Source organism: Patagioenas fasciata, chromosome 31 (assembly GCF_037038585.1).
Source record: "Patagioenas fasciata isolate bPatFas1 chromosome 31, bPatFas1.hap1, whole genome shotgun sequence".
Taxonomy (NCBI): domain Eukaryota; kingdom Metazoa; phylum Chordata; class Aves; order Columbiformes; family Columbidae; genus Patagioenas; species Patagioenas fasciata.
In genome coordinates this window covers 3,129,883-3,153,618 of record NC_092550.1, presented here as the reverse complement: position 1 = coordinate 3,153,618, position 23,736 = coordinate 3,129,883, and the positions used below count along the sequence as shown (strand labels likewise).

General features: G+C 59.7%; 1 protein-coding gene across 1 annotated transcript; it reads left to right on the top strand.

Moving 5' to 3' along the window:
• The first annotated feature begins 4,368 nt into the window (after nucleotides 1-4,368).
• LOC136114370 (kallikrein-6-like) lies at nucleotides 4,369-23,482 on the top strand. The gene is made up of 5 exons (XM_065859717.2): nucleotides 4,369-4,430; nucleotides 11,842-12,004; nucleotides 16,981-17,234; nucleotides 20,719-20,855; nucleotides 23,231-23,482. Exons 1-5 carry the CDS (start codon nucleotides 4,394-4,396, stop codon nucleotides 23,390-23,392), a joined length of 753 nt encoding a protein of 250 aa, XP_065715789.1. The 5' UTR covers nucleotides 4,369-4,393; the 3' UTR covers nucleotides 23,393-23,482.
• The last annotated feature ends 254 nt before the right edge of the window (nucleotides 23,483-23,736 follow it).

The following is a 23,736-nucleotide window of genomic DNA, read 5'->3' as shown; positions in this document are numbered from 1 at the left end:
ACAAACCGATCCGGCTTGGGGACACCGGGATAGGGGACACGGGGCCGTGCGGCGGGAGGTGACACAGGGCACCTTTGCTTTGGGGACCCGGGGGTGTCACCGAGGCCACCGGATGGACGGACAGACAGACAGAGGGTGGGGACAGGGTGGGGGAGCCCCGGGGACTTCCTGCTCGGTGTCACCACCGGGAGGTGACCCCGGTGACACCGGCCAATCGGGGCCACCCACGCCTTTGGGGTCCCCTCCCCACCCCTCCCCACCCATTTTGGCTCCGCCCACCCCACCCAATTGAGGCCACGCCCCCCTCTCCATTAAGTGGTTCTGGGGAAACTGAGGCACGTTTGGCCCCACCCCCCGATTTGGGGTCCCCCTCCCCCAGTTTGGGGTCCCCCTCCCCCAGTTTGGGGTCCCCTCCCCACTCTTTTGGGGTCCCAGTGTCTGCGGGTGAACTGGGACGGGACGACACTGGGAGGCGCTGGGAGATACTGGGAGGCACTGGGAGATACTGGGAGGCACTGGAAAGGCACTGGGAGGAACTGGGAAGGCACTGGGAAGGCTCCAGGAGGTACTGGGAGGCACTGGGAAGGCACTGGGAGATACTGGGAAGACAATGGGAGGCACTGGGTGACACTGGGGTGAACTGGGAGGCACGGGGAAGGCACTGGGAGGCACTGGGTGACACTGGGAGGCACTGGGAGGCACTGGGAAGGCACTGGGAGGGCTGTGGGTTGGTACTGGGAAGGCACTGGGAGGCACTGGGAGACACTGGGAAGGTCCTGAGCCAGCACTGGGAGGCACTGAGAGGAACTGGGAAGGCACTGGGAGGCACTGGGTGACACTGGGGGGAACTGGGAGGCACGGGGAAGGCACTGGGAGGCACTGGGAGACATTGGGAAGGTGCTGGGCCAGCACTGGGAGGCACTGGGAGGCACTGGGAAGGCACTGGGAAGGCTCCAGGGGGTACTGGGAGGCACTGGGAGGCACTGGGAGATACTGGGAAGACATTGTGAGGCACTGGGTGACACTGGGAGGCACTGGGAGGCACTGGGAAGGCACTGGGAGGGCTGTGGGTTGGTACTGGGAAGGCACTGGGAGGCACTGGGAGACATTGGGAAGGTCCTGGGCCAGCACTGGAAGGCACTGGGAGGCACTGGGAAGGCTCCAGAGGCACTGGCAGGAACTGGGAAGGCACTGGGAGATACTGGGAAGACACTGGGAGGCACTGGGTGACACTGGGGGGAACTGGGAGGCACTGGGAAGGCACTGGGAGGCACTGGGAGACATTGGGAAGGTCCTGGGCCAGCACTGGGAGGCACTGGGAGGCACTGGGAAGGCACTGGGAAGGCTCCAGGGGGTACTGGGAGGCACTGGGAGGCACTGGGAGATACTGTGAAGACACTGGGAGGCACTGGGTGACACTGGGAGGAACTGGGAGGCACTGGGAAGGCACTGAGAGACACTGGGAGGGTTGTAGGTTGGTACTGGGAAGGCACTGGGAGGCACTGGGAGACATTGGGAAGGTCCTGGGCCAGCACTGGGAGGCACTGGGGGGAACTGGGAAGGCACTGGGAAGGCTCCAGGGGGTACTAGGAGGCACTGGGTGGCACTGGGAGGCACTGGGAGATACTGGGAAGACACTGGGAGGCACTGGGTGACACTGGGAGGAACTGGGAGGCACTGGGAAGGCACTGGGAGACACTGGGAGGCACTGGGAAGCATTGGGAGGGCTGTGGATTGATACTGGGAAGGCACTGGGAGGCACTGGGAAGGCCCTGGGAGGTACCTGGTGGCACTGGGAGGAACTGGGAGGCACTGGGAAGGCTCCATGGGGTACTGGGAGGCACTGGAAGGCACTGGGAGGCCCAAGACCACCACTGAGTGGCACTGGGAGGCACTGGGATGCACTGGGAATGAAAGGAATGGCACTGGGAGATACTGGGAGGCACTGGGAAGGTGCTAGGATGCCCCAGGAGGCACTGGGAGGCACTGGGAGGCACTGGGAGGCACTGGGAAGGCTCCAGGAGATAGCGCGAGGCACTGGGTGTCACTGGGAGCACAGGGAGGTACTGGGAGCACTGGGAAGGCTCTGGGCTGTTACTGGGAGCACTGGGAGGCTCTGGGCTGTTACTGGGAGCACTGGGAAGGCTCTGGGCTGTTACTGGGAGCACTGGAGTACTGGGAGCACTGGGAATGCTCCAGGGTTTTACTGGGAGCACTGGGAAGGATCCGGGCTGTTACTGGGAGCACTGGGAAGGCTCTGGGGTTGTACTGGGAGCACTGGGAAGGCTCCAGGGTTGTACTGGGAGCACTGGGGAATCTCCAAGCTGCTCCTGGGAGCACTGGGAGCACTGGGAAGGCTCCTGGCTGTCACTGGGAGCACTGGGAAGGCTCCAGGCTTGTACTGGGAGCACTGGGAAATTTCCAAGCTGTTACTGGGAGCACTGGGAGCACTGAGAAGGTTCCATGGTGTTACTGGAAGCACTGGGAAGGCTCTGGGTCTTGTACTGGGAGCACTGGGAAGGCTCCAGGGTTGTACTGGAAGCACTGGGAAGGCTCTGGGTCTTTTACTGGGAGCACTGGGAAGGCTCCAGGGTTGTACTGGGAGCACTGGGAAATCTCCAAGCTGTTACTGGGAGCACTGGGAAGGCTTTAGGCTGTTACTGGGAGCACTGGGAAGGTTCCATGGTGTTACTGGGAGCACTGGGGAATCTCCAAGCTGTTACTGGGAGCACTGGGAAGGCTCCAGGGTTGTACTGGGAGCACTGGGAAATCTCCAAGCTGTTACTGGGAGCACTGGGAAGGTTCCATGGTGTTACTTGGAGCACTGGGAAGGCTTTAGGCTGTTACTGGGAGCACTGGGAAGGTTCCATGGTGTTACTGGGAGCACTGGGAAGGCTCCAGGGTTGTACTGGGAGCACTGGGAAATCTCCAAGCTGTTACTGGGAGCACTGGGAAGGCTTTAGGCTGTTACTGGGAGCACTGGGAAGGTTCCATGGTGTTACTGGGAGCACTGGGAAATTTCCAAGCTGTTACTGGGAGCACTGGGAGCACTGAGAAGGTTCCATGGTGTTACTGGAAGCACTGGGAAGGCTCTGGGTCTTGTACTGGGAGCACTGGGAAGGCTCCAGGGTTGTACTGGGAGCACTGGGAAATCTCCAAGCTGTTACTGGGAGCACTGGGAAGGCTTTAGGCTGTTACTGGGAGCACTGGGAAGGTTCCATGGTGTTACTGGGAGCACTGGGAAATTTCCAAGCTGTTACTGGGAGCACTGGGAGCACTGAGAAGGTTCCATGGTGTTACTGGAAGCACTGGGAAGGCTCTGGGTCTTGTACTGGGAGCACTGGGAAGGCTCCAGGGTTGTACTGGGAGCACTGGGAAATCTCCAAGCTGTTACTGGGAGCACTGGGAAGGCTTTAGGCTGTTACTGGGAGCACTGGGAAGGTTCCATGGTGTTACTGGGAGCACTGGGAAATTTCCAAGCTGTTACTGGGAGCACTGGGAGCACTGAGAAGGTTCCATGGTGTTACTGGAAGCACTGGGAAGGCTCTGGGTCTTGTACTGGGAGCACTGGGAAGGCTCCTGGGTTGTACTGGAAGCACTGGGAAGGCTCTGGGTCTTGTACTGGGAGCACTGGGAAGGCTCCTGGGTTGTACTGGGAGCACTGGGAAATCTCCAAGCTGTTACTGGGAGCACTGGGAAGGCTTTAGGCTGTTACTGGGAGCACTGGGAAGGTTCCATGGTGTTACTGGGAGCACTGGGGATCTCCACGCTGTTACTGGGAGCACTGGGAAGGCTCCAGGGTTGTACTGGGAGCACTGGGAAGGCTCCTGGCTGTCACTGGGAGCACTGGGAAGGCTCCAGGGTTGTACTGGGAGCACTGGGAAATCTCCAAGCTGTTACTGGGAGCACTGGGAAGGCTTTAGGCTGTTACTGGGAGCACTGGGAAGGTTCCATGGTGTTACTGGGAGCACTGGGAAGGCTCCAGGGTTGTACTGGGAGTCCTGGGAAGGCTCCAGGCTTGTACTGGGAGCACTGGGAAGGCTCCAGGGTTGTACTGGGAGCACTGGGAAATCTCCAAGCTGTTACTGGGAGCACTGGGAAGGCTTTAGGCTGTTACTGGGAGCACTGGGGAATCTCCAAGCTGTTACTGGGAGCACTGGGAGCACTGGGAAGGCTCCAGGGTTGTACTGGGAGCACTGGGAAGGCTCCGCGCTGTCACTGGGAGCACTGGTGCCGCCCCCCCACCCCCCAGCGGTGGGCGTGGCCCGGGCTGGCCCCGCCCCCTCATTGGGCGCGTCCCGGCCCCTCCCGGAGCCCGCGGGGATTTAAGGGGCCCGATCCGGCGGTGCCTGCTCAGCCTCCTCCTCCTCCTCCTCTTCTTCCTCCTCTCGCCATGGAGCGACTGCTGCCGCTGCTGCTGCTGCTCACTGGTGAGCACTGGGAGCCACTGGGAGGGCACTGGGGGGCACTGGGAGGTGCTATGGGGCACTGGGAGGGAGCTGCGGGGCACTGGGGGGGCACTGGGAGAGTCCTATGGGGCATTGGAAGGGAGCTGGGGGGAACTGGGAGGGGACTGGGGGACACTGGGAGGCACTGGGAAGGCACTAGGGGGAAATGGGAGGGCACTGGGGGGGCACTGGGAGCCACTGGGAGGGCACTGGGGGGGAACTGGGGGGCACTGGGAGAGTCCTATAGGGCATTGGAAGGGAGCTGGGGGGAACTGGGAGGGGACTGGGGGACACTGGGAGGCACTGGGAAGGCACTAGGGGGAAATGGGAGGGCACTGGGGGGGCACTGGGAGCCACTGGGAGGACACTGGGGGGAACTGGGAGGTGCTATGGGGCACTGGGAGGGAGCTGCGGGGCACTGGGAGGGCACTGGGGGGGACTGGGAGAGTCCTATGGGGCATTGGAAGGGAGCTGGGGGGAACTGGGAGGTGCTATGGGGCACTGGGAGGGAGCTGCGGGGCACTGGGGGGCACTGGGAGAGTCCTATGGGGCATTGGAAGGGAGCTGGGGGGAACTGGGACGGGACTGGGGGACACTGGGAGGCACTGGGAAGGCACTAGGGGGAAATGGGAGGGCACTGGGGGGGCACTGGGAGGGCACTGGGGGGGCACTGGGAGCCACTGGGAGGGCACTGGGGGGGAACTGGGAGGTGCTATGGGGCACTGGGAGGGCACTGGGGGGCACTGGGAGAGTCCTATGGGGCATTGGAAGGGAGCTGGGGGGAACTGGGAGGGGACTGGGGGACACTGGGAGGCACTGGGAAGGCACTAGGGGGAAATGGGAGGGCACTGGGGGGGCACTGGGAGCCACTGGGAGGGCACTGGGGGGGAACTGGGAGGTGCTATGGGGCACTGGGAGGGAGCTGCGGGGCACTGGGGGGGCACTGGGAGAGTCCTATGGGGCATTGGAAGGGAGCTGGGGGGAACTGGGAGGGGACTGGGGGACACTGGGAGGCACTGGGAAGGCACTAGGGGGAAATGGGGGGGCACTGGGGGGGCACTGGGAGCCACTGGGAGGGCACTGGGGGGGACTGGGAGGTGCTATGGGGCACTGGGAGGGAGCTGCGGGGCACTGGGGGGCACTGGGAGAGTCCTATGGGGCATTGGAAGGGAGCTGGGGGGAACTGGGAGGGGACTGGGGGACACTGGGAGGCACTGGGAAGGCACTAGGGGGAAATGGGGGGGCACTGGGGGGGCACTGGAAGCCACTGGGAGGGCACTGGGGGGGAACTGGGAGGTGCTATGGGGCACTGGGAGGGAGCTGCGGGGCACTGGGAGGGCACTGGGGGGCACTGGGAGAGTCCTATGGGGCATTGGAAGGGAGCTGGGGGGAACTGGGAGGGGACTGGGGGACACTGGGAGGCACTGGGAAGGCACTAGGGGGAAATGGGAGGGCACTGGGGGGGCACTGGGAGCCACTGGGAGGGCACTGGGGGGGAACTGGGAGGTGCTATGGGGCACTGGGAGGGAGCTGCGGGGCACTGGGAGCAGCTGGGAGGGCACTGGGGGGAACTGGGAGGGAGCTGCAGGGCACTGGGGGGAACTGGGAGGGGACTGGGGGGCACTGGGAAAGCCCTAAGGGGCATTGGGAGGGAGCTGGGAGGAACTGGGAGGGGACTGGGGGACACTGGGAGGAACTGGGAAGGCACTGGGGGGAACTGGGAGGGCACTGGAGGACACTGGGAGGCACTGGGAAAGCACTAGGGGGAAATGGGAGGGCACTGGGAGCAACTGGGAGGGCACTGGGGGGAACTGGGAGGGAGCTGCGGGGCACTGGGGGGAACTGGGAGGGGACTGGGGGGCACTGGGAAAGCTCTAAGAGGCATTGGGAGGGAGCTGGGGTGAACTGGGAGCAGACTGGGGGACACTGGGGGGAAGTGGGAAGGCACTGTGGGAGCTGGGGGGAACTGGGAGGGGACTGGGGACACTGGGAGTCACTGGGAAGGCACTAGGGGGCACTGGGAGGGAGCTGGGGGGCACTGGGGGTAACTGGGAGGGGACTGGGGGCACTGGGAGGCACTGGGGGGAACTAGGAGGGAGCTGGGAGCAACTGGGAGGGGACTGGGGGGCACTGGGAGGCATTGGGAAAGCACTGGGAGGAACTGGGAGGGAGCTGCAGGGCACTGGGGGGAACTGGGAGGGGACTGGGAGGGTGTGGGGAACAGGATGGGGGGAACTGGGAGACAGTGGAAGGGAACTGGGGGCACTGGGAAGGACTTGGGGAGCACTGGGGGGAACTGGGAAGGACCTGGGGAGCACTGGGAGGCACTGGGAGGGTACTGGTGGGTGCTAGGAGGGCACTGGGAGGCACTGGGATGGAACTGGGGAGCACTGGGGGCTGCTGGGAAACAGACTGGGAGGCACTGGGGAGTACTGGGAAGGAGCTGCAGGTGAACTGGGGACACTGGGAGGCAGCAGGATCATACTGGTGTGGGTGAGAGGAGGTACTGGGAAGCACTGGGAGCACTGGTTGAGCATGGAAAGGAATGAGGGGGCAGTGGAGGGCACTGGGAGGCACTGGGAGGGTACTGGGAGGGTACTGGGAAGGAGCAGGATGTGAACTGGGGGCACTGGGAGCAAACTGGTAGCACGTGGGAAGGAATGAGGAAGCACTGGGAGGTGCTGAGGGATACTGGGAGGGGACTGGGAGGCACTGGGAGGGGACTGGGAGGCACTGGAAAGGAACTGGGAGGGAACTGGAGGCTACTGGGAAGAGCTGGCAGGTGGTGGGAGGAAATGGGGTGATACTGGGGAGCACTGGGCGGGGAGTGAGGTAGCACTGGGAAATAGCTGGAAGGCACTGGGATGTACTGGGGGGCACTGGGATGCACTGGGAAAGGACCGGGACGGGACTGGAGGGCACTGGGGCTCACTGGGATGCACTGGGAAGGGACTGGAGGGCACTGGGAAAGGACTGGGAAGGGACTGGAGAGTACTGGAGGGCACTGGGACGGGACTGGAGGGCACTGGGGCGCACTGGGAAGGACTGAGGGGCACTGGGAGGCACTGGGAGCACTGGAAAGGGAACGAGAAGGGACTGGAGGGCACTGGGAAGGGACTGGAAAGGAACTGGTGGGCACTGGGAGGCACTGGAGGGCACTGGGAAGGAACTGGGGGGCACTGGGAATCACTGGGATGGGACTGGAGGGCACTGGGAAGGGACTGGAAGGCTCTGGGAGGCACTGTGATGGGACTGGAGGGCACTGGGATGCACTGGGAAGGGAATGAGAAGGAACTGGAGGGCACTGGGACATACTGGGAGGCACTGGGAAGGGACTGGGAAGGGACTGAAGGGCACTGGGAGGCACTGGGAGCACTGGGATGTACTGGGAAGGGACTGGAGGGCACTGGGAGGGACTGGGACACAGTGGGATGTACTGTGGGTCACTGGGAGGCACTGGGAAAGACTGGATGGCACTGGGAGGCACTGGGACATACTGGGAGGCACTGGGGTGTACTGGGAAGGGACTGGAGGGCACTGGGAAGGACTGGGAGGCACTGGGAAGGAGTGGATGGCACTGGGAGTCACTGGGAGCACTGGGGATGTACTGGGAAGGGACTGGAGGGCACTGGGAGGGACTGGGACACAGTGGGATGTACTGTGGGTCACTGGGAGGCACTGGGAAAGACTGGATGGCACTGGGAGGCACTGGGACATACTGGGAGGCACTGGGATGTACTGGGAAGGGACTGGAGGGCATTGGGAGTCACTGGGAGCACTGGGGTGTACTGGGAAGGGACTGGAGGACACTGGGACTCACTGGGAGCACTGGGAGGCCCTGGGGTGTACTGGGAAGAGACTGGAGGGCACTGGGAGGCACTGGGACATACTGGGAGGCACTGGGATGTACTGGGAAGGGACTGGAGGGCATTGGGAGTCACTGGGAGCACTGGGGTGTACTGGGAAGGGACTGGAGGACACTGGGACTCACTGGGAGCACTGGGAGGCCCTGGGGTGTACTGGGAAGAGACTGGAGGGCACTGGGAGTCACTGGGAGCACTGGGAGGCACTGGGATGTGCTGGGAAGGGACTGGATGGCACTGGGAGTCACTTGGAGCACTGGGGTGTACTGGAAAGGAACTGGAGAGCACTGGGATGCACTGGGAGGCACTGGGAAGGACTGGATGGCACTGGGAAGGACTGGAGGGCACTGAGGTGCACTGGGAGGCACTGGGGTGTACTGGGAAGGACTGGATGGCACTGGGAAGGCACTGGGGTGTACTGGGAAGGCACGGGGGTGTACTGGGAGGCACTGGGGTGTACTGGGAGGCACTGGGAAGGACTGGATGGCACTGTGAGCGCTGGGAGCACTGGGAGGCACTGGTGTGTACTGGGAAGGGTCTGGAGGGCGCTGGGAGGCACTGGGAGGCACTGGGAGGCACTGAGAAGGACTGGGAGGCACTGTGAGCGCTGGGAGCACTGGGATGTACTGGGAGGCGATGGGAAGGACTGGATGGCACTGGGAGGCACTGGGGGCACTGGGAGGCACTGGGGTGTACTGGGAAGGCACTGGATGACACTGGGAGGCACTGGGAAGGACTGGATGGCACTGGGAGGCACTGGGAGCACTGGGATGTACTGGGAGGCACTGGGAAGGAGTGGATGGCACTGGGAGGCACTGGGAGCACTGGGATGTACTGGGAAGGGACTGGAGGGCACTGGGAGGGACTGGGATGTACTGGGAAGGGACTGGAGGGCACTGGGAGGCACTGGGAGCACTGGAAAGGGAACGAGAAGGGACTGGAGGGCACTGGGAAGGGACTGGAAAGGAACTGGTGGGCACTGGGAGGCACTGGAGGGCACTGGGAAGGAACTGGGGGGCACTGGGAATCACTGGGATGGGACTGGAGGGCACTGGGAAGGGACTGGAAGGCTCTGGGAGGCACTGTGATGGGACTGGAGGGCACTGGGATGCACTGGGAAGGGAATGAGAAGGAACTGGAGGGCACTGGGACATACTGGGAGGCACTGGGAAGGGACTGGGAAGGGACTGAAGGGCACTGGGAGGCACTGGGAGCACTGGGATGTACTGGGAAGGGACTGGAGGGCACTGGGAGGGACTGGGACACAGTGGGATGTACTGTGGGTCACTGGGAGGCACTGGGAAAGACTGGATGGCACTGGGAGGCACTGGGACATACTGGGAGGCACTGGGGTGTACTGGGAAGGGACTGGAGGGCACTGGGAAGGACTGGGAGGCACTGGGAAGGAGTGGATGGCACTGGGAGTCACTGGGAGCACTGGGGATGTACTGGGAAGGGACTGGAGGGCACTGGGAGGGACTGGGACACAGTGGGATGTACTGTGGGTCACTGGGAGGCACTGGGAAAGACTGGATGGCACTGGGAGGCACTGGGACATACTGGGAGGCACTGGGATGTACTGGGAAGGGACTGGAGGACACTGGGAGTCACTGGGAGCACTGGGAGGCCCTGGGGTGTACTGGGAAGAGACTGGAGGGCACTGGGAGTCACTGGGAGCACTGGGAGGCACTGGGATGTGCTGGGAAGGGACTGGAGGGCACTGGGAGCACTGGGAGGCACTGGGATGTGCTGGGAAGGGACTGGAGGGCACTGGGAGTCACTGGGAGCACTGGGAGGCACTGGGATGTGCTGGGAAGGGACTGGATGGCACTGGGAGTCACTTGGAGCACTGGGGTGTACTGGGAAGGGACTGGAGGGCACTGGGAGGCACTGGGAGCACTGGGAGGCACTGGGATGTGCTGGGAAGGGACTGGAGGGCACTGGGAGTCACTTGGAGCACTGGGGTGTACTGGAAAGGAACTGGAGAGCACTGGGATGCACTGGGAGGCACTGGGAAGGACTGGATGGCACTGGGAAGGACTGGAGGGCACTGAGGTGCACTGGGAGGCACTGGGGTGTACTGGGAAGGACTGGATGGCACTGGGAAGGCACTGGGGTGTACTGGGAAGGCACGGGGGTGTACTGGGAGGCACTGGGGTGTACTGGGAGGCACTGGGAAGGACTGGATGGCACTGGGAGGCACTGGGAGCACTGGGAGGCACTGGGGTGTACTGGGAAGGGTCTGGAGGGCACTGGGAGGTACTGAGAAGGACTGGGAGGCACTGTGAGCGCTGGGAGCACTGGGATGTACTGGGAGGCGATGGGAAGGACTGGATGGCACTGGGAGGCACTGGGGGCACTGGGAGGCACTGGGGGCACTGGGAGGCACTGGGGTGTACTGGGAAGGGACTGGAGGGCACTGGGAGGCACTGGGAGGCACTGAGAAGGACTGGGAGGCACTGTGAGCGCTGGGAGCACAGGATGTACTGGGAGGTGATGGGAAGGACTGAATGGCACTGGGAGGCACTGAAAAGGACTGGGAGGCACTGGGAGCGCTGGGAGCACTGGGATGTACTGGGAGGCGATGGGAAGGACTGGATGGCACTGGGAGGCACTGGGGGCACTGGGAGGCACTGGGGTGTACTGGGAAGGCACTGGATGGCACTGGGAGGCACTGGGAAGGACTGGATGGCACTGGGAGGCACTGGGAGCACTGGGATGTACTGGGAGGCACTGGGAAGGAGTGGATGGCACTGGGAGGCACTGGGAGCACTGGGATGTACTGGGAAGGGACTGGAGGGCACTGGGAGGCACTGGGGTGTACTGGGAAGGGACTGGAGGGCAATGGGAGTCATTGGGAGCACTGGGGTGTACTGGGAAGGAACTGGAGGGCACTGGGACTCACCGGGAGGCACTGGGAGCACTGGGATGTACTGGGAAGGACTGAATGGCACTGGGAGGTACTGAAAAGGACTGGGAGGCACTGGGAGCACTGGAAGCACTGGGATGTACTGGGAGGCGATGGGAAGGACTGGGAGGCACTGGGGGCACTGGGAGGCACTGGGGTGTACTGGGAAGGGACTGGAGGGCACTGGGAGGCACTGGGATGTACTGGGAAGGACTGGATGGCACTGGGAGGCACTGAGAAGGACTGGGAGGCACTGGGAGTGCTGGGATGTACTGGGAAGGACTGGATGGCACTGGGAGGCACTGAGAAGGACTGGGAGGCACTGTGAGCGCTGGGAGCACTGGGATGTACTGGGAGGCGATGGGAAGGACTGAATGGCACTGGGAGGCACTGAAAAGGACTGGGAGGCACTGGGAGTGCTGGGATGTACTGGGAAGGACTGGATGGCACTGGGAGGCACTGAGAAGGACTGGGAGGCACTGTGAGCGCTGGGAGCACTGGGATGTACTGGGAGGCGATGGGAAGGACTGGATGGCACTGGGAGGCGCTGGGGGCACTGGGAGGCACTGGGGTGTACTGGGATGTACTGGGAGCACTGGTAGCACTGACCCCGGGTCCCCAGCGGCCGCGGGGGACGAGACGCGCATCGTGCACGGGCAGAACTGCCCCCGGAGGCGCCACCCGTACCAGGTGGTGCTGCTGGGACCCCAGAACAACATCCACTGCGGGGGGGTCCTGGTGGGGCGCCGCTGGGTGCTCACGGCCGCCCACTGCGACACCCAGAGGTGCGTGGGGCGGGGGGGAGGTGGGAGGGGATGGGGGGGTGGAGAACATCAATGGGGGTGGAGAACGTCAGTGGGGGTGGAGAACGTCAGTGGGGGTGGAGAACGTCAGTGGGGGTGGAGAACGTCAATGAGGGTGGAGAACGTCAATGAGGGTGATGGTCAATGGGGGTGAACGTCAATGGGGGTGGAGAACGTCAATGGGGGTGGAGAACGTCAATGGGGGTGGAGAACGTCAATGAGGGTGGAGAACGTCAATGGGGGTGAAGGTCAGTGGGGGTGAAGGTCAATGATGGAGAAACTCAATGAGAGTGAAGGTTGATGGGGGTGGAGAACGTCAATGGGGGTGGAGAACGTCAATGGGGGTGAAGGTCAATGAGGGTGAAGGTCAATGGGGCTGGAGAACGTCAATGGGGCTGGAGAACGTCAATGGGGCTGAAGGTCAATGAGGGTGGAGAAGGTCAATGGGGGTGAAGATCGATGATGGAGAAAATCAATGAGAGTGAAGGTCGATGGGGCTGGAGATCAATGGGGGTGAAGGTCAATGAGGGTGAAGGTCCAAGGTGGAGAACGTCAATGGGGGTGGAGAACGTCAATGGGGGTGGAGAACGTCAATGGGGGTGGAGAACGTCAATGGGGGTGGAGAACGTCAATGGGGGTGGAGAACGTCAATGAGGGTGGAGAACGTCATTGGGGGTGAAGGTCAGTGGGGGTGAAGGTCAATGATGGAGAAACTCAATGAGAGTGAAGGTTGATGGGGGTGGAGAACGTCAATGGGGGTGAAGGTCAATGAGGGTGAAGGTCAATGGGGCTGGAGAACGTCAATGGGGCTGAAGGTCAATGAGGGTGGAGAAGGTCAATGGGGGTGAAGATCGATGATGGAGAAAATCAATGAGAGTGAAGGTCGATGGGGCTGGAGATCAATGGGGGTGAAGGTCAATGAGGGTGAAGGTCCAAGGTGGAGAACGTCAGTGGGGGTGGAGAACGTCAATGGGGGTGGAGAACGTCAATGGGGGTGGAGAACGTCAATGGGGGTGGAGAACGTCAATGGGGGTGAAGGTCAGTGGGGGTGAAGGTCAATGATGGAGAAACTCAATGAGAGTGAAGGTTGATGGGGGTGGAGAACGTCAATGGGGGTGGAGAACGTCAATGGGGGTGAAGGTCAATGAGGGTGAAGGTCCAAGGTGGAGAACGTCAGTGGGGGTGGAGAACGTCAATGGGGGTGGAGAACGTCAATGGGGGTGGAGAACATCAATGGGGGTGGAGAACGTCAATGGGGGTGAAGGTCCATGAAGGTGGAGAACGTCAATGGGGGTGAAGGTCAGTGACAGTGAAGGTCCAAGGTGAAGAAACTCAGTGGGGGTGGAGGTCAATGAGGGTGAAGGTCCAAGGTGGAGAACATCAAGGGGGCTGGAGAACGTCAATGAGGGTGGAGAACGTCAATGGGGGTGAAGGTCAATGAGAGTGAAGGTCCAAGGTGGAGAACGTCAATGGGGGTGGAGAACGTCAATGGGGGTGAAGGTCTATAGTGGAGAAACTCAATGGGAGCAAAGGTGTGTGGGGGGAGAAGGTGAATGGTGGAGAAGGTCAATGAGGGTGAAGGTCCAAGGTGGAGAACGTCAATGGGGGTGGAGAACGTCAATGGGGGTGGAGAACGTCAATGGGGGTGGAGAACGTCAATGGGGGTGGAGAACGTCAATGGGGGTGAAGGTCCAAGGTGGAGAAACTTAGTGGTGGTGAAGGTCAATGGGGGTGAAGATCAATGGGGGTGGAGGTCCAAGGTGGAGAAACTCAATGGGAGTGGAGGTCGATGGGGGTGGAGGTCAATGGGGGTGAAACTCAATGAGGGAGAAGGTGAATGTGGGTGGAGAAGGTGAAAGGGGTTGAAGGTCAATGGTGGAGAAACTCAATGGTGGAGAATGTTGGTAGAGAAACTCAATGGGGGTGGAGAAGGTCAATGGGGGTGGAGAAGGTCAATGGGGGGAGAAGGTCAACAGGGGTGAAGGTCACTGGTGGAGGAACTCAGTGGTGGAGAATGTTGGAGAAAGTCAATGGGGCTGAAGGTCAATGGGGGTGAAGGTCAATGAGGGTTAAGGTCCAAGGTGGAGAAACTCAATGGGGGTGAAGGTCAATGGGGGTGAAGGTCAATGGGGGTGAAGGTCCAAGGTGGAGAAACTCAATGGGGGTGAAGGTCAATGGGGGTCAATGGGGGTGGAGAAGGTCAATGGGGATGAAGGTCAATGGGGGTGAAGGTGCAAGGTGGAGAAACTCAATAGCGATGAAGGTCAATGGGGGTCAATGTTGGTGGTGAAGGTCAATGGGGCTGAAGGTCCAAGGTGGAGAAGGTCAATGGGGCTGAAAGTCCAAGGTGGAGAAGGTCAATGGGCGTGGAGAAGGTCAATGGTGGAGAATGTTGGTAGAGAAACTCAGTGGAGGTGAAGGTCAATGTGGGTGGAGGTCAATGGTGGAGAAACTCAATGGTGGAGAATGTTGGTGGAGAAGGTCAATGATGGAGAAGGTCAGTGGTGGGGAACCCCAATGGTGGAGAAGGTCAAAGGTGGAGAAACTCAGTGGTGGAGAGTGTTGGTGAAGAAGGTCAGTGGTGGTGAAGGTCAAGAGTGGAGAACCTCGGTGGTGGAGAACCCCAATGGTGGTGAAGGTCAGCAGTGGATAATATCAACGGTGGAGAAGGTCAATGGTGGAGAACATCTACAATGGAGAAGATGAACAGTGGAGAAGGTCAACGGTGGAGAACATCTACAGTGGAGAAGGTCAGTGGTGGTGAATGACAATGGTGGAGAACGACAATGATGGAGAACATCAACAATGGAGAACCCCAATCGTGGAGAAGGTCAATGATGGAGAAGGTCAATGGTGGAGAACCCCAATCGTGGAGAACGTCAATGTTGGGGAACATCGGTGGTGGAGGAGCTCAATGGTGGAGGAGCTCAATGGTGGAGGAGCTCAATGGTGGAGGAGCTCAATGGTGGAGGAGCTCAATGGTGGAGGAGCTAAACGGTGGAGAAGCTCAATGGTGGAGGAGCTAAACGGTGGAGAACATCAACAGTGGAGAAGATCAGCAGTGGAGAACCCCAATGCTGGAGATGGTCATCGTGGGGGTGTCTCCAGCTCAGGGCCTCCTCCCCACCTCAGCCAGTTGGCCACCAACACCACCCACTTGGGCTCCCAGAAGGACCTTCTGGTGGCCTGAGCTTCTCCTGGCCAAGTCCAAGTTGACGGGAAGGATCTGTCCCAAAAATGGGGAAGAAACCCCAGATTTTAGGGTTTCTTTGGGTGGGCTGGAGCTGGTTCTTCTCCAGGCTGGGCTGGACCACGGAGGACTCACATTGGCCAACTCTTTGGTTGACCTGCCTCAGTTTCCCCCTCCATGAAGCTTCTTAGCTTTCTTCCTGATGGCTTCTCACACCCTCCACCGTGTGGACCTTCCATGGTGCCACGTCCACCAGAGACCTCACCATGGTCCTTGCATGGTCCTTCCATGGTGCCATGTCCACCAGAGACCTCACCATGGTCCTTGCATGGTCCTTCCATGATCCTTCCATGGACCTTCCATGGTACCACGTCCACCAGAGAACCTCACCATGGTCCTTCCATGGTCCTACCATGGTCCTTCCATGGACCTTCCATGGTGCCACGTCCACCAGAGAACCTCACCATGGACCTTCCATGGTGCCATGTCCACCAGAGAACCTGACCATAGTCTTTTCTCCACCTCATGGACCTTCCATGGTGCCATGTCCACCAGGGAACCTCACCATGGTCCTTCCATGGACCTTTCATGGTGCCACGTCCATCAGAGAACCTCACCATGGTCCTTCCATGGACTTTCCATGGTACCACGTCCACCAGAGAACCTCACCATGGTCCTTCCATGGACCTTCCATGGTGCCACGTCCACCAGAGAACCTCACCATCGTCCTTGCATGGTCCTTCCATGGTGCCATGTCCACCAGAGACCTCACCATCGTCCTTGCATGGTCCTTCCATGGTACCACATCCACCAGAGAACCTCACCATGGTCCTTCCATGGACTTTCCATGGTACCACGTCCACCAGAGAACCTCACCATGGTCCTTCCATGGACCTTCCATGGTGCCACGTCCACCAGAGAACCTCACCATCGTCCTTGCATGGTCCTTCCATGGTACCACATCCACCAGAGAACCTCACCATGGTCCTTCCATGGGCCTTCCATGGTGCCACGTCCACCAGAGACCTCACCATGGTCCTTCCATGGACCTTCCATGGTGCCACGTCCACCAGAGAACCTCACCATGGTCCTTCCATGGACCTTCCATGGTGCCACGTCCACCAGAGAACCTCACCATGGTCCTTCCATGGACCTTCCATGGTGCCACGTCCACCAGAGACCTCACCATGGTCCTTCCATGGACCTTCCATGGTGCCACGTCCACCAGAGACCTCACCATGGTCCTTCCATGGACTTTCCATGGTACCACGTCCACCAGAGAACCTCACCATGGTCCTTCCATGGACCTTCCATGGTGCCACGTCCACTAGGGAACCTCACCATGGTCCTTCCATGGACCTTCCATGGTGCCACATCCACTAGGGAACCTCACCATGGTCCTTCCATGGACCTTCCATGGTGCCACGTCCACCAGAGAACCTCACCATGGTCCTTCCATGGACCTTCCATGGTGCCACGTCCACCAGAGAACCTCACTATGGTCCTTCCATGGACCTTCCATGGTGCCACATCCACCAGAGAACCTCACCATGGACCTTCCATGGTGCCATGTCCACCAGAGAACCTCACCATAGTCTTTTCTCCACCTCATGGACCTTCCATGGTGCCACGTCCACCAGGGAACCTCACCATGGTCCTTCCACGGACCTTCCATGCTGCCACATCCACCAGAGAACCTCACCATGGTCTTTTCTCCACCCCATGGACTTCTCTTGGTGCCACCTCACCGTGCTCTTCTCTCCCCCAGCTCCATCCCCATCCGCATGGGCGACCACAGCTTGAAGACCAAGGAGGGGACAGAACAATGTGTCAACTCGGCCAAGGCCTTTGTCCACCCCAACTACGACCCCACCAGCCATGACAGCGACATCATGCTCCTCAAGCTCCAGAAGCCCGTGCACTTCACCGAGCACGTCCAGCCGGTGGCCCTGCCCAAGCGGTGTCCTCCACCCAACAGCGAGTGCATCGTCTCGGGCTGGGGGAGCACCAGCAGCCCTGAAGGTGGGTGGAGACACCTCCTCGCACCTCGTTGGGGGGACATCTTGGTGGTTTGGGGACATCTTGGTGGTTTGGAGTCATCTTGGTGGTTTGGGGACATCTCAGCGTCTTGTGGATGTCCTGGCACCTTGGGGACATCTCGATCATTTGGGGGCATCTCGGCGTCTTAGGGGCACCTTGGGGACACCTTGGGGACATCTTGGGGGCACCTTGCGGACATCTTGGTGTCTTGGGGGCATCTCGGTACCTTGGAGATATCTCAACATCTTGGGGACATCTCAGCGTCTTGTGGATGTCTTGGCACCTTGGGGACATCTCGATCATTTGGGGTCATCTCGGGGTCTTAGGGGCACCTTGGGGACACCTTGGGGACATCTTGGGGGCACCTTGCGGACATCTTGGTGTCTTGGGGGCATCTCGGTACCTTGGAGATATCTCAACATCTTGGGGTCATCTCAGCGTCTTGGAGATATCTCGGTGTCTTGGGGACATTTCAGTACCTTGGGGTCATCTTGATGTCTTGGGGGCATCTTGGGGACATCTTGGTGTCTTGAGGGTATCTCGGTACCTTGGAGATATCTCAACATCTTGGGGTCATCTCAGCATCTTGGAGATATCTCGGTGTCTTGGGGACATTTCAGTACCTTGGGGTCATCTTGATGTCTTGGGGGCATCTTGGGGACATCTTGGTGTCTTGGGGGCATCTCAGTACCTTGGAGATATCTCAACATCTTGGGGACATCTCAGCGTCTTGTGGATGTCTCGGCACCTTGGGGACATCTCGATCATTTGGGGTCATCTCGGCGTCTTAGGGGCACCTTGGGGACACCTTGGGGACATCTTGGGGGCACCTTGCGGACATCTTGGTGTCTTGGGGACATCTCGGTACCTTGGAGATATCTCAACATCTTGGGGTCATCTCAGTGTCTTGGAGATATCTCGGTGTCTTGAGGACATTTCAGTACCTTGGGGTCATCTTGATGTCTTGGGGGCATCTTGGGGACATCTTGGTGTCTTGGGGGCATCTCAGTACCTTGGAGATATCTCAACATCTTGGGGACATCTCAGCGTCTTGTGGATGTCTTGGCACCTTGGGGACATCTCGATCATTTGGGGGCATCTCGGCGTCTTAGGGGCACCTTGGGGACACCTTGGGGACATCTTGGGGGCACCTTGCGGACATCTTGGTGTCTTGGGGGCATCTCGGTACCTTGGAGATATCTCAACATCTTGGGGACATCTCAGCGTCTTGTGGATGTCTTGGCACCTTGGGGACATCTCGATCATTTGGGGTCATCTCGGCGTCTTAGGGGCACCTTGGGGACACCTTGGGGACATCTTGGGGGCACCTTGCGGACATCTTGGTGTCTTGGGGACATCTCGGTACTTTGGAGATATCTCAACATCTTGGGGACATCTCAGCGTCTTGGAGATATCTCGGTGTCTTGGGGACATTTCAGTACCTTGGGGTCATCTTGATGTCTTGGGGGCATCTTGGGGACATCTTGGTGTCTTGAGGGTATCTCGGTACCTTGGAGATATCTCAACATCTTGGGGACATCTCAGCGTCTTGTGGATGTCTCGGCACCTTGGGGACATCTCGATCATCTTGGGGTCATCTCGGCGTCTTAGGGGCACCTTGGGGACACCTTGGGGACATCTTGGGGGCACCTTGCGGACATCTTGGTGTCTTGGGGGCATCTCGGTACCTTGGAGATATCTCAACATCTTGGGGTCATCTCAGTGTCTTGGAGATATCTCGGTGTCTTGGGGACATTTCAGTACCTTGGGGTCATCTTGATGTCTTGGGGGCATCTTGGGGACATCTTGGTGTCTTGAGGGTATCTCGGTACCTTGGAGATATCTCAGCGTCTTGGGGTCATCTCAGCGTCTTGGGGTCATCTCGGTGTCTTGGGGACATTTCAGTACCTTGGGGACATCTTGGTGTCTTGGCAACATAAGAGCATCTTGGGGACATCTCAGCATGTTGGGGTCATCTTGGTGTCTTGGGGTCATCTCAGCACATTGGGGACAGCTCAGCACCTTGGGAACATCTCGGTTTCTTGGAGATATCTCGGTGTCTTGGGGTCATCTCGGTGTCTTGGGGACATTTCACTACCTTGGGGGCATCTTGGTTTCTTGGTAATGTAAGAGCACCTTGGAGACATCTTGGTGTCTTGGGGACATCTCAGTACCTTGAGGACATCTTGGTGTCTTGGGGACATCTCAGCACCTTGGGGGCATCTCGGTTTCTTGGAGATATCTCAACATCTTGGGGACATCTCAATGTCTTGGGGACATCTCAGCACATTGGGGACATCTTGATCATTTGGGGACATCTCGGCGTCTTGGGGTCATCTCCGTGTCTTGGGGACATCTTGGTGTCTTGGGGACATCTCAGTACCTTGGGATCATCTTGGTGTCTTGGGGACACCTCAGCACCTTGGGGACACCTCAGTACCTTGGGGACACCTCAGTACCTTGGGGACATCTTGGTGTCTTGGCAATGTAAGAGCACCTTGGGGACATCTGTTTCTTGGGGACATCTGTTTCTTGGGGGCATCTCAGCAGCTTGGGGACATCTCGGTTTCTTGGAGATATCTCAACATCTTGGGTACATCTCAGTGTCTTGGGGGCATCTCAGCACATTGGGGACATCTTGATCATTTGGGGACATCTCGGCGTCTTGGGGTCATCTCCGTGTCTTGGGGACATCTTGGTGTCTTGGGGACACCTCAGCACCTTGGGGACACCTCAGCACCTTGGGGAGATCTCAGTACCTTGGGGACATCTTGGTGTCTTGGCAATGTAAGAGCACCTTGGGGACATCTGTTTCTTGGGGGCATCTGTTTCTTGGGGGCATCTCAGCAGCTTGGGGACATCTCGGTTTCTTGGAGATATCTCAACATCTTGGGGACATCTCAGTGTCTTGGGGGCATCTCAGCACATTGGGGACATCTTGATCATTTGGGGTCATCTCGGTGTCTTGGGGCCATCTCAGCACCTTGGGGACATCTTGGTGTCTTGGGGACATCTCAGTACCTTGGGATCATCTTGGTGTCTTGGCAATGTAAGAGCACCTTGGGGACATCTCGGTTTCTTGGAGATAACTCAACATCTTGGGGGCATTTCAGTGTCTTGGGGGCATCTCAGCACATTGGGGACATCTCGGCGTCTTGGGGTCATCTCGGCGTCTTGGGGTCATCTCGGCGTCTTGGGGTCATCTCGGCATCTTGGGGACATCTCAGCACCTTGGAGATATCTCGGTGTCTTGGGGTCATCTTGATACCTTGGGGACATCTTGGTGTCTTGAGGACATCTTTGGTGACACCCATTGGACACCTGTCTCCACCACTGCTCCACGTGTTGACCACACTGGTCTCCACCCCCACCAACTCCACGCCCACGGGAGCCTCCAACCCCACTCCAGCATGGCCGGTTGGGTCCCACCTTGATGTCCCCTGACCCCCGTGTCCCCTGTCCCCAGGGTTCTTCCCCGACGTCCTCCAGTGCGGGCTGGTCTACACCATCCCCAACGAGGAGTGCTCCAAGCTCTACCCCAAGGGCATCACCAAGAACATGCTCTGCGCCGGCGCCACCGCGGGGGGCACCGACTCCTGCCAGGTACGCTCGGGAGCACCCAGGGGTCCCCCCCGGTGGCCTCACCCCATGGGGGGTGGTCTGGGTGGCCCCACCCACCCCAAAGGAGAAGAACTTGGGGGGTGGTGGGGACGTCACTTGGGGTTGAGGACCAGTAGGAGACTCCATGGAGGGTTGGGGACATAGGAAGCTCTAGGGACACCCGTAAGGACCAAGGAGACCCGCTGGGTGCTATGGGGACCCGCTGGGTGCTATGGGGACCTCTGGGTGCTATGGGGACCTTGTGGGTGCTATAGGAACCACTCAGGGTCCATAGGTTCTATGGGGACACCGTGGGTGCTATGGGGACCACCCAGGGTCCGTAGGTGCTATGGAGACCTTCTGGGTGCTATGGAGACCTTCTGGGTGCTATGGGGACCTTCTGGGTGCTATAGGAACCACTCAGGGTCTGTAGGTTCTATAGTGACCTGCTGGGTGCTATAGGGACCCTCTAATTGCTATGGGGACCTTCTGGGTGCTATAGGGACCTTCTAACTGCTATGGGGACCCCCTGGGTGCTATGGGTACCTTCTGGGTGCTATAGGAACCACTCAGGGTCTGTAGGTTCTATGGGGACCCCCTGAGTGCTATAGGGACCCTCTAATTGCTATGGGGACCTTCTGGGTGCTATAGGGACCTTCTAATTGCTATGGGGACCCCCTGGGTGCTATGGGGACCTTCTGGGTGCTATAGGAACCACTCAGGGTCTGTAGGTTCTATGGGGACCCCCTGGGTGCTATAGGCACCCTCTAATTGCTATGGGGACCTTCTGGGTGCTATAGGAACCACTCAGGGGCCGTAGGTGCTATGGGGACCCCCTGGGTGCTATAGGAACCACTCAGGGTCTGTAGGTTCTATAGTGACCTGCTAGGTGCTATAGGGACCCTCTAATTGCTATGAGGACCTTCTGGGTGGTATGGGGACCCCCTGGCTGCTATAGGAACCACTCAGGGGCCGTAGGTGCTATGGGGACCCCCTGGGTGCTATGGGGACCTTCTGGGTGCTATAGGGACCCTCTAATTGCTATGGGGATTCTGGGTGCTATGGGGACCCCCAAGCACTGCAACCCATTGGCTGTGGTGCTCTCCATGGCTCACCCCATTGGCCATGGTGGTCTCCATGCCTTGACCCCATAGGTCCTGGTGGTCTCCATGCCTTGACCCCATACCCCATTGACCCAATTGGCCATGATGGTCTCCATGGCTCACCCCATTGACCATGATGGTCTCCATGCCTTGACCCCATAGGTCCTGTTAGTCTCCATGGCTCACCCCATTGGCCATGGTGGTCTCCATGACTCACCCCATTGGCCATGATGGTCTCCATGGCTCACCCCATTGGCCATGATGGTCTCCGTGGCTCACCCCACTGATCATGATGGTCTCCATGCCTTGACCCCATACCCCATTGACCCCATTGACCATGATGATCACCATGCCCTGACCCCATTGGCCCTGGTGGTCTCCATGTCTTGACCCCATAGGTCCTGGTGGTCTCCATGGCTCACCCCATTGACCATGGTGGTCTCCATGCCTTGACCCCATACCCCATTGACCCCATTGGCCATGATGGTCTCCATGGCTCACCCCATTGACCATGATGGTCTCCATGCCTTGACCCCATAGGTCCTGGTGGTCTCTATGGCTCACCCCATTGGCCATGATGGTCTCCATGGCTCACCCCATTGGCCATGATGGTCTCCATGGTTCACCCCATTAGCCATGGTGGTCTCCATGCCTTGACCCCATACCCCATTGACCCCATTGGCCATGATGGCCTCCATGGCTCACCCCATTGACCATGGTGGTCTCCATGCCTTGACCCCATAGGTCCTGGTGGTCTCCATGGCTCACCCCATTGACCATGATGGTCTCCATGGTTCACCCCATTGGTCATGGTGGTCTCCATGCCTTGACCCTATAGGTCCTGGTGGTCTCCATGGCTCACCCCATTGGCCATGGTGGTCTCCATGCCTTGACCCTATAGGTCCTGGTGGTCTCCATGGCTCACTCCATTGGCCATGATTGTCTCAATGGCTCACCCCATTGACCATGATGGTCTCCATGGCTCACCCCATTGACCATGGTGGTCTCCATGCCTTGACCCCATAGGTCCTGGTGGTCTCCATGGCTCACCCCATTGGCCATGGTGGTCTCCATGCCTTCACCCCGTTGGCCATGATGCTCTCCATGTCTCACCCCATTGTCCATGATGCTCTCCATGGCTCACCCCATAGGCCACGTGGCATCCAAGCAAGACCGATGGGTTCTGAGCCCTCCCCGTGTGGTGGAGCTGGTCCAGTTTGGTTGCCCCAACCCTGGTGCCACCTCCTCAGGTCGGTTCTTGTCCCCCCCTCCCAGGGCGACTCTGGAGGCCCTTTGGTGTGCCGGGACGAGCTGCAGGGCATCGTGTCGTGGGGCATGCAGGTGTGCGGCCAGCGCGGCAAGCCCGGCGTCTACACCCGCGTCTGCCAGTTCACCTCCTGGATCCACAGCACCATGAAGAACAACGGCCGCGACTGAGCCCCACGGCTTCTCCTCGCCCCGGACCCCCACGAGCAACGGGGAGGGGTCTGACCCCCCTCTTCCCGCCCCGCGTGTTGGGGGAAGAGCTCCCGCAATAAAACGCGTGGTGACAACCTGCAAGAACACGGGTGGTGGCCATGGTGGCATCTCGTGGCCGTGAGGGGCTGGTGGCCGTGGTGGCATCTCATGGTCATGGGTGGTTGGTGGCCATGGTGGCATGTCGTGGCTGTGGGGGGCTGGTGGCCATGGTGGCATCTCGTGGCCGTGGGGGGCTGGTGGCCATGGTGGCATCTCGTGGCCGTGGGTGGTTGGTGGTCATGGTGGCATCTCATGGCTATGGG